The sequence below is a fragment of the Rana temporaria genome, chromosome 4 (assembly GCF_905171775.1).
Source record: "Rana temporaria chromosome 4, aRanTem1.1, whole genome shotgun sequence".
Taxonomy (NCBI): domain Eukaryota; kingdom Metazoa; phylum Chordata; class Amphibia; order Anura; family Ranidae; genus Rana; species Rana temporaria.
The window spans coordinates 125,862,215-125,876,372 of record NC_053492.1 but is presented as its reverse complement, the minus strand read 5'-3'; the positions used below and the strand labels follow the sequence as shown (position 1 = coordinate 125,876,372).

The window sequence follows — 14,158 nt, the reverse complement described above, 5'->3', positions numbered from 1 at the left end:
ACACAGCCTGGATGGGAGGGCCTGTCAGTGCAGCGGTTACTGTATATTATGTGGGCAAATATCTACTTATTTCTAGCTAGTAAGGCTGCCAGGGCTCCTAACACCCATGATTAAATTCTAGTTAGTTTGCCTTTAGGGCTCATTCACACGGGTATCTAAAACATTACGTTTTAGATGTATACAGCATATTGTTTTGTAGTTGTACACATCTAAACGCAGCATTATTGGAATCAATAGGGCCATATACACATCTGCGTCTTTAACCAAAAATGTGCACGACTTTTAGCATGCAAACGTGCATTCACGTGTGAATTAATTGGAAGGATTGTGTGCATCTAAACGCAAGTACTTTAACCACTTGCTGACGGCCGTACGACTTTGTACGGCCTCAGCGCGGCTCCCAATTTCTAACAGGCCGTCTTTTTACGGCCTCCCCTTTTGGCGTTCCCCGCGCGCGCTCCCGAGCGCGCAGCGGGGAACTGCTGTGCTGGCCGTGTCCCTTGGACACAGCCAGTCACTGGCCGTTCACGGCGATCTATCGGAGCGGCCGTTTCCTAGGCGATCTGTGCGGCCAATGAGAGACGATCTCATATGTTTACATATGAGATCATCTCTCATTCCCGGCTCTCGCAGACAGCGGTGCTGTCAGGGGAGAGAGGAGACGGATCTGTGTCTCTTGTACATAGAGACACAGATCGGTCACCCCCCCCAGTCACCCCCCCTCCCCCACAGTTAGAACAATAATTGGGGTACACATTTAACCCCTTCCTCACCCCCTAGTGTTAACCCCTTCCCTGCCAGTCACATTTATACAGTAATTAGTGCATATTTATAGCACTGATTGCAGTATAAATGTGAATGGCGCCAAAAATGTGTCAAAAGTGTCCGATGTGTCCGCCATAACGTCGCAGTCCCAATAAAAATCGCAGATCGCCGCCATTTCTAGTAAAAAAAAAGCATTTATACAGTAATTAGTGCATATTTATAGCACTGATTGCAGTATAAATGTGAATGGCGCCAAAAATGTGTCAAAAGTGTCCGATGTGTCCGCCATAACGTCGCAGTCCCAATAAAAATCGCAGATCGCCGCCATTTCTAGTAAAAAAAAAAAATTATACAGTAATTAGTGCATATTTATAGCACTGATTGCAGTATAAATGTGAATGGCGCCAAAAATGTGTCAAAAGTGTCCGATGTGTCCGCCATAACGTCGCAGTCCCAATAAAAATCGCAGATCGCCGCCATTTCTAGTAAAAAAAAAAAAAAAAAAAAAAAAAATAATAATTCTGTCCCTTATTTTGTAGGCGCTATAACTTTTGCGCAAACCAGTCGCTTATTGCGATTTTTTTTTTATTTTTTTACTAAAAATATGTAGAATACGTATCGGCCTAGACTGAGGATAAAAAAAAAACGTAAAAAAAAAAATTGAGCTATTTATTATAGCAACAAAGTAAAAATATTTTATTTTTTTTCAAAATTGTCGCTCTATTTTTGTTTATAGCGCAAAAAATAAAAACCGCAGAGGTGATCAAATACCACCAAAAGAAAGCTCTATTTGTGGGGAAAAAAGGACGTTAATTTTGTTTGGGAGCCACGACGCACGACCGCGCAATTGTCAGTTAAAGCGACGCAGTGCCGAATCGCAAAAAGTCCTCTGGTCAGGAAGGGGTTTAAGTGCCCAGTAAGGAAGTGGTTAAATGTGTATTTTTTGCAGAATCTTCTGATTACTCTGCCAGCAACAACCTGCATTACATGCAGAAGCCATAAGTACTTTACTTTAGAAAAGACAAATGTTCAGTGATAGTCTCTAATATGTTTTCTCACCTTTGTTTTACCAATTATACAGAGAGAAGAGAGGCACAAACACAACAGTCTGCACACAGAACTTCTGCAAATTCTTAGTGTGTTACAGTGGATTCTCACCTTTTTGTTTCTGGGTATGTTGGTATTCCCTTTCCTATACTAGAAAATAAAGAAACCCTGCTCCTGAAGCCTAAATCTGCTTGAAACAAATTTTTCTGTTGGTTCAATTAACTTGAGTTTTTTGTTTTTTTGTTTTTTTGTTTCTTTATAATCTTTTCCTGGAGTATTTTTTATCTCTGCACTCTCCTACAAGGCCTTACAGTCTAACTCTATTCAATAAATAGCTCCGGACTGCCCCTGATTTGAGGGACTGTCCCTGATTTGGAACAAAGTCCTCTGTCACTCTTTCCTCCTCATTTTTGGTCTGATCTATAAAGTTGTATATAAAATGCACTTTTTCTGTATCTTTCAAAAAATGTGTTTCCCAATTCCCAGTGCTAAACGTTTCACCCAGGTTCTTAATTGCTGAGTTTGTATATGTCAAAAGCCAGTATAAAGGAATACTAGTGGTAAAAAAAGCATGTGTGGGTTTAAAGCGGTGTTCCGGCGAAAAAAATAATTAAAAGTCAGCAGCTACAAATACTGCAGATGCTGACTTTTAATATATTGACACGTACCTGTCCTGGGCGCCTGCGATGTCGGCACCTAAAGGCGATCTGTCCCTCGGGTGGAGGCTCCGCCATCTTTGGTAAGGAAATCAGAAAGCGAAGCCTTGCGACTTCACTTCCTAGTTCCCTCCTGCGCATGCTGTGCGATCCCACTGGTCCCTGCTGTCTTTTGGGACCAGTGTGTCTCTCAGAAGACAGTGGGGGGGACAGAGGAGGCGCCGGATGTGGCCTAGGTTGCCGCGGCGACCTATGCCCGGAAGTGGGAGAAAATCCCTGGATTACACAGATATCTGCTCCCTCCTCCCCCCTGAAAGGGACCAAATGTGACACCAGAGGGGGGGGGGGTGGAATCCGAAGAGCGGAAGTTCAATTTTTGGGTGGAACTCAGCTTTAACTAATGAATATTTTTTTTTTTTTGTATAATTCTCCTTTTAAGGGGGCATGGCAGGGATGTGTCCTTTGCCTACATATTTTTGCTAACGGGTGTCCCTCGCTCCCATCTCAAAAAAATTGGGGGGGGTTTATGTGTAATGATGTGGTAACTCAACTGTACTGTGAGCCTAGGCCAGCATGATAATGTACCCCAAGGGTGCGAGTCCATGGTGGTCTAGGCTTAAGCCTCATATACACACCCCGCCAGAACCCTCCAGTCAACGCTCTCAGACATTGGCAGACCTTTTTCGGTCATGCCCCTTCAATAATAAAAAAATAACTGTAAGGCCAAGAGACAGTGTGACTGCGGACATAAGAGTGGGCAATAAATTAACAATATTGGTCCATAGAAATCAGTTAACACAGGATGAAAGGCAGCAGCTGTTCTCAGAGAAAAGCCAGCTCTGGAAAAGGGGAAAAAGCAGGAAGCGCTACCTGAGTGCAGTATTTAGGTACAGTTTTATTACATAGCAAGTGATCCACTTACAAGATATACGGTAAAATAAGGCTCATCTGTATATAGATGTGAAGGGTAGCTCTCCCGGCATCCGAGACATTCATCTATGAATATGGCAAGATATTAGAGGAACGTCCTTTGGCCACCAGGAGGTTGGGTGGAACGCACCTAAATTACATCACCGGAAGCGGAGGCATATCGGGGAGAGAACAGCTAGACAAGCGATTGTAAATCGCAGCCCGAAATTGCAAAACTTGGTACAGAAACTACTTTTTGAAATCGGCGCGGCAGCGCAAATGCAGCGTCTCACCAATTAGAACGGTGCAATTGCCACCGATTTGACATGTCAAATTGTACCAATGTGAACCAGGGCTTATACACATGGACGCTTTCAGACATCCAATGTAAATTTGGGAGCATATTTCTGCACCTAGCATTTTGCATGTACCAAGATTTACATCTGTGTTTGAGTTCACACAAGCACTGAATATATTTGCATGCCACTATTGTACAGCCAGTGTTCTGTTAGAATCGGCGACCTGTCAGATTAGGTAAAAGAAGTGATGTTCCATTAGCTGCGCATGCGCCCACCACTAGCAGGTTTCCTAACCTGACCAAACACCTGTAGTCAGAAGGCCGCAGACATCTTGCTACACCCAGCTACTTCTTGAATTTAACAGTAACTTTAGCAATAAAGTGATCGTATATAAATAAGTATAGTATATTGACATCTGTGATGCTGTTTGGATTTGAATTGGTAAAACCTAAAGGTTTAGCGCTGAGCAGTGTGGGGTGTACCAACATGGCCTCCACCACCTTCCTTCTGTGCTTGCGTCCAGCTTCTTTAAAACTGCATCACAGGTCAACCTAAAATATTTATTCATGTGCGCTCACTTTATTGCTAAAATTACTGTTAAATTCAAGATGTAGCTGAATGTAGTAAGATTTCCGCTGTCGCCTTATTTTGATTGCAAGTGTTCTGACTGATTTGCAAACCTGGTAGCGGTAGACTCATGCGCAGGTGACAGAACATCACTTCCGTTACCTAATCTGATGGGTCGCCAATTCTGAACACCGGCTGTACGCTGCAGCTGTCTCAACTGGGCACAGATATGACTGCAATTTACATTGAATGCCTGCAAAGTGTCTGTGTGCCCCGAGGCCTTATTGCTGTATTACTGTGATTTCTCATTGCTTCCTTCTCCAGAGACAGGAAATGGGAGAAATTCTTATGAAAGTGAGGGAACATTGGTCACACCTACTCTTCACTTTTGTCCCAGTAATAGTGGTGACCAGGGCAGAAAGTATGCAGTTATCCCCCAAACATAGACTACAAGAAAAACGTTTTGGCTGGGCTTACACTTAAAGGGGGGGGGAATGGCAAATAAAGAAAACATATAGCGTATACAATTGCGGCACAAGTCATATTGTAATTGGCTGTTATTAAAAATTACCTTTCCTTTTCAATCTGCAGTTCTGTAATTTTCAGAAAATGTAATGCAATATGGCTACCTGGAGGTTTTCCATAGACAGAATGTCTACAGAACACCCCCTCAGAAACATGATTTCCTATTTGTGTGATTGGCTCACTGATTTTCCCAGAAGTCTGCACTAAGATACAAGTCAGATTTCAGGCATTCTCTGCAACAAAAAAAATTCATTTATAGTGAGCTATTGCCAATAGGAAATCACGTCTGAAGGGATGCAGGCCCAGCAGCATTCCTCCATTGGAGCCCTGCAGGTGCACCGCTGGTTGATGAAACCACTCAAATTAGACTCCTTGGGCACAGGGGCACAGACAAAAACACACATGGGTTTCTTCAGAATAACAAAAAGTAGGAATCTGTAACAAAGTTTGTTAAAATCCTTGCAATGTACATACAGTGCCTTGAAAAGGTATTCATACCCTTCAAAAAAAATGTCATGTTACAACCAAAAAAGTAAATGTATTTTATATGTTCTACCAACACAAAGTGGCACATAATTGTGAAGTGTAAGGAAAATGATAAATGTGTTCTATTTTTTTTATTTTTTTTTTATTTATTTTTTCCTCAACAAAAGTGGATTTATGCATTAATGGATTGATGTATCTAGATGTGTGTCCTACTCTTTCAATTTCTTCTTCCATAATAATATGTTCTATGGTATTGGCAGGTCCTGTTTGCGTACTTCTAATCGCATTGATTGTTTATTGCCATCTATGGCCCCTGATTGCCATCTACATTATCTGGATGATCTCTGATTGGAAAACACCCGAGATAGGTTAGTAAAAAAAAAATCTACCATGTGTTTTGCTTTTTAAAAGAACCCTTCTTCTTTTTTTTTTTTTCTTTTTTTTTTTTTTAAGACCATCCATTTCATCAACAATCTTATCATAAGGTTATGTGGGCATTTAATGTACTTTTAGGCTTAATTTTTACTGTAAAATCTTTTCTTGTGTAGACCCCAAAGGCCCTGAGACTGTTGCTGGGTGCTACCATCTTGGATGTCACTTAAGTGACACTCTGTAGCACCCTGGTTTCTTCCAGGGATGGCTAGGGGTTTCTTAAGCTGGTGGCTAATAGACCTTTCATCTGATGGTGCCTGCCTAGTTCCAGGTTTCCACGGCACTTGGCAGAGCCAGCTGTATGATTTCAAGAATAACATTCTGGTTACTACTGTAAGGGGCCATTCTTCCCTTACCACCATCAATGTAAGGGGCATTTTTCCAATGACCTGTGATGTGGTACTAATCTTACTAGGGGTTCCCTGAGACCTAAATATTTCAAGTATTCCACTGGGGTAAAAAGGTTGCTCTATATGTAGCACTACCCCCTCAGGGGCTGCAGATGACTGGTTTTCCCACTCCTGCACAGCCGGGCAACAAGCATTTTTCACTTCCATCCAGATGCAAGGAACCGTCTTTGAGCGTGATTTTGTTATGTACTAGGGATAACTGGGATAGGGAATAGGAATTATGGGATGCCCAGCTTGACTGCAACAATAAACAAAGACTACTATCTCCCTATGTACATGCTCCAGAACTGTCCTCCTCCTGAATACTGACAGTTTCTGATAATCAAAAATGCAAAATGCCCCTTAAGGACTAGGAATTCTTAGTCCCTTAGAAAATACCACAGTGTGTTGTAGGCTGCATCCAGAAGTATCTCCAACTCCACTGAAGACACTGATTCCAGCTCTACTGCCTGCAGGAACTGCCAGCTCACCCGACTGCTCCAAAAGATCTCCCAGGGAAAGGAAAGATTAAGCACAACGCTGTCTTCCTAAAAGGCTTGCTACACGTGGCAGTCTCTCCACTTGTGAATCCCTGGGTGTGCTGATGTTCTCACACTGTCCTCCTTTCTCCTTGGGTAAGATTCCCTTCAAACCGCACTGCTTTTAGGATCCTTCCCCAAGCTAGCCCGAGCTCCATCCTGAGGCAGAGTGCCCCCCCCCCGACCAGGGATTCCCCTCCAAGGTCTCCTCGGCACTCAATATTCCACCCCGAATCCCTTGCTGGTCTGACTCTGCCATATTTAAGGGCTGACTCAGCCACCCTGCCAGGCCCACTGCCTGGGGATTCCCTTAAGTATGCAGATCAATTCTCCTTGCTTCCGCCCACTAACTTCTAGAAATTTCTCCAAACTTCTATAACCAGTGGGAAGCATCAGAGTCCTGCCTGTATGAGTTATCCAGCCTGACCTGCAGTAAACCCTGGCCCAATGAAGACTCACGAGTTAACTATAAGTCAGAACATAGATTTGCCTACACTGACACTAGTAGCACATATGGTTTTCCTCTCCACTCTGTTCCCAGTTGCTACATAAATCTGTTGTACAGCATTTTGAAAAAGACAGTAAATATTATACCAACGTGCTTTAAAAAAAAAAAGTGATGAAGATTGGTGTTTTTACGCAGAAACTTCAGAGTGGTATTTCAGTTTTTTAATGGAAGTTGGAGCGGTAAGCTTCTTATTTTTATGTATGTTGGGGATCCCAATGCTGAAATCTTTGTTCCAAGGTCTATGCACTGGTTGCATTGATAAGGGGTTTCCACTCTCCCTGATGTTAATTGTTACATGAAGGCATTACAATGCATCAAATACACCTTACTTGGCATTCCATATGTATGTAGCACTTGCCCCCGAAGGAGTTGCTGGTTTTGTTTGGGTCTGTACTCTGGCTATCAACCCCTGAAACTGTCACAAACCCTCCCTTGACACAATTGGTATATGTAAGGATTGTGGAACCCACTGGTTGCTGGGGAACACAATAATATCACACCACAGTAAAACTTGCAAGTAAGTCGTTACCTTGTATTGGCCACTAGTGGCCAACAGACTGCACACAGGTTTGCACTTAACCAAGGATAAACTTTACTTGGTAAGAAATAAAGGCAAAAAGATATTAACACATACAGTCGACTCTTACAGGTTAAAGAGGGTCAATAATAAATACTGAAACAGGTTTAGACATTGGAAAACTAAGTGCAGGCCCGTGCAAGAAACAGCGAAGGGATCTCTTCAGTACAGCACTGTCAATACTAAAGTACCCCTCCACCAGGCCTCACCCTGTTTGTAGGAACAGCAATACTGTATAAAGATAAACGTGAAGTAATAACTCTAGACACCTTCTGTCTATAACTCTAACTTCTACGAACGGGCAGACCTCTAACCTGTAACCTACGATGGCAGCTTGGTTGATCAGACCAAGCTTAGCAATTGTTCCTTTACTGTTGACTCAAGTCTTCGCTAGCATTAGTCGGTGCACATACAATAAGCACACAGGTAACTATTGTTGGAAATGAACGTTAAAGTGGGTCTGGCAGGTCTACCTCTTAGGCCCCGTACAGACGAGCGGACAGTCCGATAAAAACGGTCCGCAGGACCGTTTTGATCGGACATGTCCGCTCGGAGATTTCGGTCTGATGGTTGTACACACCATCAAACCGAAATCCGCGCGGTGACGTGGCCGCGCCGTCGCCGCGACAATGACGTGGCGACGTGCGCGACCTTGGAAGGTCAATGCTTCCACGCATGCGTCGAATCACTTCGACGCATGCGAGGGATGGCGGCCCAGCGGACGTGTTTCTTAGCATGCTAAGAAACATTTGTCCGCTGGAAACCTGTCCGATCCGCCGGACATTTGTCCGGTCGGCCGTACACACGACCGAACATGTCTGCTGAAACTGGTCAGCGGACCAGTTTCAGCAGACATGTTCGGTCGTGTGTACGAGGCCTTAGGCAAACAATGGTGAGTCTACTGGATCCACCTTCTTTCAGCACAGTTATATATAATCTTGTTAGGCAGTCGCCCTTCTCACCCAGTGTGAACCAGGGCTAAGACTGTCTTGGAGTTGTAAGTTTTAGTGCCCAATAAGGCAACTGTGTATTTGCAGGTGTTAAATTAGTGTTAGGTTAAAGGGAACATTATTTTTTTTTTTTTTTTTTTTTTATTAATGCTGTGCTGGGGCCACGTTCAGCCCTTCTGCCCTTGAATGATAGGCGTGTGTGGAGGGTGCACTTTTTTTTAGATATTAGAATCTGCTTTAATTGTTGTGTTTATTTTACAGGTGGAAGACGATCTGTTTGGATGAGTAGATGGTCCGTGTGGAAATATTTTAGAGATTATTTCCCCATAAAAGTAGGTTGGAGGATATTGTCATAAACTTTTTTTTTTTTTTCTTTTTTTTTTTTTTTTTATAAAGCCTTTATATAGGCCAAGCAGCAGCACACAAATAATATAGATGCAGGAAGCACTATTTGTTACAGGCCATAGTGTAATGCACTAGCATTAGAACCACTGAAACTACAGAGGCTGTTGCTTTATCAGAAATCAATATTCCAATAACATTACTTTGTGTTAATTTTGGTCTTTTTCAACAGGCATGTGACCACTGGTTCTAAATTTTTCTTTTTTTAAACTCTTGTGCTCAATTTTTCCAACCCAGGGAGTAAGAGCAGAAAAAAAAGGGAGAGAGCAGAAAAAAAAGGGAGAGAGAAAAGTTAACAGGAATAAATGTTGGGGAAGGCAAGAGGGAGGTCTCTCCCTCTCTGCTTCAGTAACCCAACAATTGGATTCTTGGAGGTGTAAGATATCTTATGTTGGAGAGGCCAAGAGTGTCCAAGCTTTTATTTATTTTATTATGAATTAAAAGTAGGCTTTTGCAAGCAGAGCAGTAACCATAGACTGCTCTTTAATATAAGAAAATATGAAAACGAATGGAAATTTCGACAAGAAAACCGTGGATTTTTTTTTCCAACTGAATTTTGGCTTAAACTTGTGTTGCATACACACGGTCACACAAAATTCCGACTCAAGAACGCGGTGACGTACAACACTACGACGAGCCAAGAATAATTAAGTTCAATGATTCCGAGCATGCATGGGTGTTGCGCGTCGGAATTGCATACAGATGATTGGAATTTCCGACAAGAACTTTACCTTTATTGGCAGAAATTCCAACAGAAAAGTTCCGAAGGAGCCTACACACGGTCGGAATTTCCGACCAAAAGCTCACATCAGACTTTTTTTGTCGGAATTTCCGATCGTGTGTACGTGGCATAACAGTATATGAGCACTAAGAGGGCTGGATGTCCTGACATCACGGACATTGTATCTTCCTATGTTCATCTTCATTATGATGGCTTTATAGAAATAGTCGTTTACACAAACAAGACAAGGTTCTTAAGGTGGGTACAAACGGATCGAAATTCGGCCAGTTCAAAAGCACCGGCTGAATTTCGATTTGTCTGTGACCCTCCCTTTTTGACAGAAGTCAAATATGGCAAATGGATCTTGTAGTTTAATCATTCACAGATCTCTGTGAATGAATGATGCAACTGTGTGAATGCAAAATTGACAACAGTTGCTTATGGGTTTTGTTTTGAATACAATGCTTTTAGAAAACCATGTCGCAGTGGGGAAGATTCCTCCATCCACTTCATGTCTGGATGGTGAAATCCATTTTATTTTTATTTTTTTCGTTCAGCCCAACAATGTTTACCCAGCTTTAGTTCTTTACTTTAAGCTCACTGGAAGTGACAAGGGCACTGCATTTTTGGCAATTTTAAAGTGGTTGTGAACCGTTGCACTTTTTTTTTTTTTCCTGCAAGGCAAAGGCATAATGTGCTAGTATGCATTGCATACTAGCACATTATGTAAAACTTGCCTCAAAATTAAGCCTTTCAGTGATGCGATGTCATCACTGCAGACAGTGTCCATCTTCACCCGGTCTTTCTTCCGGGTTTGCAGACTCAGGCCCTGGAACTGTCCGGAGCCGCAATTACATGTGCGCGGGAGCATGGCACAGGGCTCTGAAGAAATGGCACTGGTGGCTGTTCCTTCAGAGCACATGCGCCAGTGATTTTACTGGCTGCATGTACAGTAAATATATCCTAAACGGTGCCAGTTTAGGAGATATTTACACTACCTATGGGTAAGCCTTATTATAGGCTTACCTATAGGCAGGGCCATCTTAATAGCATCATGGGCCCCTAGGCAAAGTAATGCACTGGGGCCCCCACCAGCTTGCCCCAATTTACACTCCTACTTTCAAGAAATAAAGTATAAATAGTTGATAGAATTAAACATATAGTACTTTCAATAAAATAGATTTTACAAAAAGATAACATTCCATAGATCAAATACTAGTCAACACAAAGGGCACAGTACAGGGGGGTAGGGGGGGGGGGGGGTCAGGAGGGCACAGTATATGTTACACGACCATATCGGGACAGTTTAGTAAAAAGCATAAGGGTGCATTCACACCACGATTTTATCATCCTTTTTTTTACTCACGATTTTAGCTTTAAAATCGTACAAATCTGTATGGCAAAACGGATCCATTCACTGCCATTCATTAATTTAGGTCCCCAAGTGCATCCGATTTGATCCGCATACGATTTGATACGATTTCAAATCGCATTAAAAATCGTGTTTGACCACGGTTTTTGGTCCTGATTTGAAATCGTATCCGTTTTTTTTTTTTTTATATTGTGGTCAATGTAAATCGTACTAAATCGGATGACTGTGCGATAAATCGTACCCAATTTTTTTATTACTAGGGTTGAGCGAACCCGAACGGAGGTCCCCGCAAATTCAATAACCAGACCCTTTAGGTCTGGTATGGATATTCAGGGGAACCCCGCCATCAATTTAAAACAAAAATGACGTGCGGTTCCCCCTAAATATCCATAACCAGACCCGTTATCCGAGCACGTTGACCTGGCCGGCCGCAGAAAAGAGGGGGGGGACAGTGCGGCCCCCCCTCTCTCCTGAACCGCACCAGGCCACATGCCCTCAACATGGGGAGGATGTCCCCATGTTGATGGGGACAAGGGTCTCATCCCCACAACCCTTGCCCGGTGGTTGTGGGGGTATGCGGGCGGGAGGTTTATCAGAATCTGGAAGACCCCTTTAACAAAGGGGACCCCCAGATCCTGACCCCCCCCCCCCCTGTGTGAAATGGTAATGGGGTACACTGTACCTCTACCATTTCACGAAGGAAGTGTAAAGTATTGTAAAAAAACACACTGACACCAAAGAATTAAGTCCTTTTATTAAAAAAAATCCACTCGTTCCCGGCGTTGTCCTGATCCTACGACGGCTGCGGGTGATCTCCCACGATGAGAAGATCCAGCGTCGGGTGATCTCCGCTCCGGCGATGTGAAGATCCATCCATCCGGCGCAGTAGCATCCCGGACCTCCTCTCACCGCTGGGCACAGCCCAGCGAATGAGCGGCTGAAGCTGTGACATTTCTTATATAGAGGAGGCAGAGCCACCCGTCACGTGACCCCGCCCCCTCTGACGTACCCTCTGCTACGTCACTGGGGAAGCCCAAGAAGAGGAAAGACCTGTTGAGGGCATGTGGCCTGGTGCGATTCAGGCGAGAGGGGGGGCCGCACTCTGTCCCCCCCTCTTTTCTGCGGCCGCCAGGTCAACGTGCTCGGATAACGGGTCTGGTTATGGATATTTAGGGGGAACCGCACGTCATTTTTGTTTTAAATTGACGGCGGGGTTCCCCTGAATATCCATAACTTCAAAAATCTTCTTTTTCCCAGACATTATTTAAAATCATGATCCGATTTTTTTTTTTTTTTTTTTTTTTTGTGAAAATTTTGACATACGATTTTGTCACATAAGATTCCATCCGATTTAACGGTCCGTTTATCGGATGGTAAAATCGTGGTGTGAACCTAGCCTAACTGTTCCAGCAAATCCAGGACAGTTGGCAAGTATGAGTAGTTCCCTTGCGTTAAGATGGCCCTGCATATAGGTAAAACTTAAAGATGAAAGTTTACTTCCTCTTTAACAGGTATTTTTCTGTACCTGCTAAAAAATTTAAGCCCCATACACACTATCAGTTTTCCTGCAGGTTTTTCTCTTCAGGTTTACCAAAACCACGTAGTGCAAGGGCCTGCCTGATTGCATACAAATTGAAACCTCTTAAGGTTTGACCTCAAATTTTAGATGGTTTTGGTAAACCTGAAGAGAAAAACCTGTTGTAAAACTGATAGTGTGTATGGGGCTTAATCTTCAAAAATGAGCCACCACACCTAAGGACTTGTAAGCTGCAATTCATTAGATTTTTATTTTTTTTTGGGTGGGTTTACATGCACTTTAAGCTTTATGACTTGAGCATATAGTCCCCTTTGTCACAGAACACCTAAACATGCTTCAGTTTGAATACATTTGTTTCCACATTGTTGGACTTTCAAAATGAAATGTACATTTATTTTTTTATTTATTCTTTAGCTCCATAAAACTGTAGATCTAGACCCAAGACACAATTACATCTTTGGATACCATCCGCATGGCATCATGAGCATTGGAGCATTCTGTAACTTTGGCACAGAAAGTACTGGATTTTCCCAAGTTTTTCCCAACCTGAAACCACATCTCACCACATTAGCTGGAAATTTTAAGGTGCCTTTATACAGAGATTATCTTCTGGCTGCAGGTAAATCGGTGGGGGTAATAAACATACACCAGGTGCTCAGGGTGAAAGTGGACTTGAGATGACAATGGGTTTGAGTATTCGCATGTGCCCATAGAATAGCACTAATAAAATGTAATTATTTGCTAGTTGTTGATTGGTTAGAAATGTTCAAGATAAGTGAATATAAGATTTGAGGTGTTACAAATACCCTGAAGACATAGTAGACCTAGATTTCCTATTTAAGTGGCAGATCCCAATGTTGGGCAAATTTGGGAGAACATGCAGACAATTTTGTTTTATAAATATGCCTCTATATACATTAATTCAACCTCAATTATCCATTCGCAATTGTTGGCCATTTTTAGTTTGAACATGCAGTACCATATATATCTGAAAGTGTTTCTACATCTTTTTCATAACTAAATGACTTGTTTTAGCTCAAGTTTTGGGCTACCATATACTTGTTGATGCTTGATGTTTAATGGAAAAACAAAATATAGCAAACAAGTCTTAATATTTTCCTGTTAATTCTATTTCAGGAATGTGTTCAGTGACCCATGCATCCATAGACTACCTCTTGTCCTGCCATGGATCTGGCAATATTGTGGTAATTGTTGTGGGTGGAGCAGCAGAGGCATTAAACTGTACCAAGAATAAGCATATACTCACACTAAGGAAACGGAAGGGATTCATAAGGAAGGCCCTAACTAATGGGTAAGTAATCTGCAACATTTGCATTTAGTCCTGACATTTTTATAGTCGGGGGGGGCCTGGAAACCACTTATGATGTAAATGGGCAACATATGTATGAAAAGCGCTGCATAAATTGACGGTAAGTAATGTTAATCTGGTCGCATAAAGACCAAATTTGGCCTATGC

The 14,158-nt window shown here is 42.6% G+C and overlaps 1 protein-coding gene across 3 annotated transcripts in view; it reads left to right on the top strand.

Moving 5' to 3' along the window:
* The window catches only part of LOC120936575 (diacylglycerol O-acyltransferase 2-like), a 44,077-nt gene that overhangs the window by 16,133 nt on the left and 13,786 nt on the right, over nucleotides 1–14,158 (top strand). For all 3 annotated transcript variants that reach the window (XM_040349035.1, XM_040349034.1, XM_040349033.1), the window contains 5 exons: nucleotides 1,847–1,937; nucleotides 5,515–5,622; nucleotides 8,911–8,981; nucleotides 13,096–13,300; nucleotides 13,819–13,993. In XM_040349035.1, coding sequence (XP_040204969.1) covers nucleotides 1,847–1,937; nucleotides 5,515–5,622; nucleotides 8,911–8,981; nucleotides 13,096–13,300; nucleotides 13,819–13,993 — 650 coding nt within the window. The remainder of the gene's footprint in view (nucleotides 1–1,846; nucleotides 1,938–5,514; nucleotides 5,623–8,910; nucleotides 8,982–13,095; nucleotides 13,301–13,818; nucleotides 13,994–14,158) is intronic.